The sequence below is a fragment of the Nicotiana sylvestris genome, chromosome 11 (genome assembly GCF_000393655.2).
Source record: "Nicotiana sylvestris chromosome 11, ASM39365v2, whole genome shotgun sequence".
NCBI classification, from domain to species: domain Eukaryota; kingdom Viridiplantae; phylum Streptophyta; class Magnoliopsida; order Solanales; family Solanaceae; genus Nicotiana; species Nicotiana sylvestris.
Genome location: NC_091067.1, coordinates 70,751,454 through 70,754,892, shown reverse-complemented (window position 1 = coordinate 70,754,892; position 3,439 = coordinate 70,751,454). Strand labels below are relative to the sequence as shown.

At 41.8% G+C, this 3,439-nt stretch overlaps 1 protein-coding gene across 1 annotated transcript; it reads left to right on the top strand.

The window, feature by feature from the left end:
• Positions 1–327: 327 nt before the first annotated feature.
• Positions 328–2,720, top strand: LOC138881149 (uncharacterized). Its single transcript, XM_070161353.1, has 5 exons — positions 328–406; positions 629–760; positions 809–1,135; positions 1,280–1,414; positions 2,533–2,720. Exons 1-5 carry the CDS (start codon positions 328–330, stop codon positions 2,718–2,720), a joined length of 861 nt encoding a protein of 286 aa, XP_070017454.1.
• The last annotated feature ends 719 nt before the right edge of the window (positions 2,721–3,439 follow it).

Genomic DNA, 3,439 nt, shown 5'->3' with positions numbered 1-3,439 from the left:
TTGTACACCTTACTATCATTGTCATGTAGTACCTTGTATGGCACTAGTCTATAAATATCGGGTATTATAGCTCGGACTGTATTTTTTCCCAAATTGCCAAGCATCGACGAAACTCAATTTCTTCGATTTGCTTACCTCCTCACCTTCACGAATTTAATTATCCCTTATTTGAAATAGCATAATACTTGTAACCTCAAAATAATCTCATTCCCGAGCTTGCATCGATTAACTTTACCATGAAACCTTAACGTCTGAAAATGCGGGATGTAACATCTCATTCCCGGGCTTTCATCTAATCATTTATGGCATACTTTCATGTACGAAAACATGGGGTGTAACAAGTTACAGGGCTACAGGTATGACACCTATACTCATTCAGGACCAGGTGAGAGTTCACGAGCGTCAGGTTTGTAGCGACAGCGAAGTTCAGGGCGAACATGGTCATTTCCACCACAGTGTGACATTTGTGGTGGAGGAAAGTTGGGCCAATGTCAAGCAGGTTCCAATGCTTGTTATACATGTGGGCATCCGAGGCATATGATGCGAGATTGCCCAAATAGAGTTTCTAGGGGTATGGCACAACCAACGAGTTCAGCAACAGGATTATCTGTGTGCGTGCATTATTCAGGGCGCAAGTCTCAGTCTTCGACTGGTAGAGGCCGAGGTAGAGGTAGAGGTTCCAGTTTAGGTGGTAACCAGAATCGTATCTATGCTTTAGCGGGTCGACAAGACCAGGAGTCTTCACCAGACGTTGTGACGGGTATATTGACCATTTTGTTCTCATGATGCTTATACCTTGATAGACCAGGATCTACTTTATCGTATATTACCCCATTTGTCGCGGGGAAGTTTGGTAAAGTTCCTGAAATACTAAGTGATCCTTTTGTGGTATCTACACCAATCGAAGAATCAATTACTGCTAGACGGGTTAACCGAGGTTGTACGGTGAAAGTTTGTAGTCGTCAGACCTCAGTCGACCTAGTTGAGCTAGAGATGATAAATTTTGATATTATCATGGGCATGTACTGGTTGGCATCTTGCTATGCCACAGTTCATTGTCGATCAAAGGCATCCATATTTCATTTTCTGGGTGAGCCAATCCTTGAATGGGTTGGTAATATAGTGACGCCCAGAGGTAGGTTTATTTTCTATATGAAGGCGAGGAAAATGATCGCAAAGGGGTGCATTTATCATATTGTGCAAGTTAGAGATGCAGATGCTGAGATGCCTACACTTTAGTCTATTCCAATAGTCAAAGTGTACACACATATATTTCTAGATGAGCTTCCAGGTATTCCTCTAGAGCGAGAGATCGATTTTAGCATCGATTTGCTTCCGGGAACTCAACCAATATCCATCCCTCTATATAGAATGGAACCGGCTGAATTGAAGGAGCTGAAGGAGCAGTTAAAAGGTTTGTTGGAGAAAGGTTTCATCAAGCCTAGTACCTCACCTTGGGGTGAACCAGTACAGTTTGTACGGAAGAATGACGGCTCACTGAGGATGTGTATCGATTATAGGTAGTTGAATAAGGTAACTATTATGAATAAGTATCCACTTCCAAGAATCGATGACTCGTTTGATCAGTTGCAGGGTGGCTAGATTCTTTTCAAAGATATATTTGAGGTTGGAGTACCACCAGGTCAGAGTTCGAGAGAAAGATATTCCGAAAGCAACCTTTAGGACCTGATATGGCCACTTCGAGTTCCTTGGCATGTCCTTCGCGTTGACGAATGCACCCACTGTATTTACGAACTTCATAAAGCCTATTTTGGCAATTTTTAGATCTGTTCATGATAGTATTTATTGATGATATTCTAGTCTATTCACGTGTAGAGGGGGAGCATGCAGACCACCTGCGAGCGGTACTCCAAACCCTCCATGATCGTAAGTTGTATGCTAAGTTTTGTAAATGTGAGTTCTAGTTGAAGTCTGTCTTGGGGCATATTGTATCCGATGAAGGTATAAAGGTAGACACTCAAAAGATTGAGGCCGTGAAATCTTGGCCTAGACCTACAACTCCGATAGAGGTTCGTAGCTTTCTAGGCTTAGCAGGATACTACCGGAGGTTTGTAGAGGGTTTTTCTTCCCTTTCAGCACCATTGACGAATCTGACTCATAAAGTAGCTAAGTTTTAGTGGACATAGGCTTGCGAGAGGAGTTTCTAAGAGCTTAAGAACATGCTGACCTCAACGCTAGTTCCAACACTTCCAAAGGGTCCAAAGGATTATTTGGTGTATTGTGATGCCTCAGGTGTCGGATGTGTCCTGATGCAACATGGGAAGGTAATTTCATATGCTTCAAGGCAATTTAGGAGTCACGAGTGGAATTATCTGACCCAGGATCTCGAGTAAGTTGTGGTTGTCCATGCACTTAAAATATGATGGCATTATTTATATGGTGTTCATATTGATGTATTTACAGATCATAAAAGCCTGGAATATATCTTCAAGAAAAAAGATTTGAATTTCCGATAGAGGCGATGGCTAGAGTTATTGAAAGATTACGATATTAACATTCTCTATCATCCAGGGAAAGCTAATGTTGTAGCAGATGCCTTAAGTCGCCTATCTATGAGTAGCTTAGCACATGTAGAGGCTGAGAAAAGACAATTAGCTAGAGAGATTCATCAATTTGATTATTTGGGGGTTCGGTTAGTAGATTTTGACGATGGTGGAGTTTTTACTCAAAAACACTACAAAATCATCTCTCATAGTTGAAGTCAAGGAAAGGCAGTACGAGGACCTAGAGTTGGTCAAGTTGAGAGAGCAAGTTCCTCTATAGAAGAAGTCATTGTTAGAGCTCAGGGGAGATGGGGTTCTTAGATACAGGGGTCGTTTGTGTGTTCTAGATGTAGCAGGGCTACGAGACATGATTATGTTAGAGGCACATTATTCGTGGTACCCCATTCATCCTGGGTTGACAAAGATGTATCATGACATTAAGGATGTGAACTGGCAGAACGATATAAAGAAGAACATTGCTGAGTTTGTCGCCCAGTGTCCTAGTTGCCAGCAAGTGAAGGTAGAGCACCAGAAGCCCGGAAAGCTAATAGATCCCTACGTGGAAATGGGAGGCGATAAACATGGACTTTATCACAGGTTTTCCCTTGGTCTCATCGTAAGTTCAATTATATATACGTGATAGTCGATAGGCTCACGAAATTAGCCCATTTCCTACTGGTCAAATATACATATACAGCCAAAGATTATGCAAAGTTATATATTAAGGAGATAGTGCGGCTACACGGAGTACCATTATATATTATATCTGACCGTGGTGCCAAGTTTACAGCAAATTTCTGGAGGTGATTTTAGAGAGGTATAGGTACTCAAGTGAATCTCAGTACAACTTTTCATCCACAGACCGATGGTCAAGCCAAGCGCACAATTCAGACGCTCGAGGATATGTTACGATCATATGTGGATTTTAAAAGAAG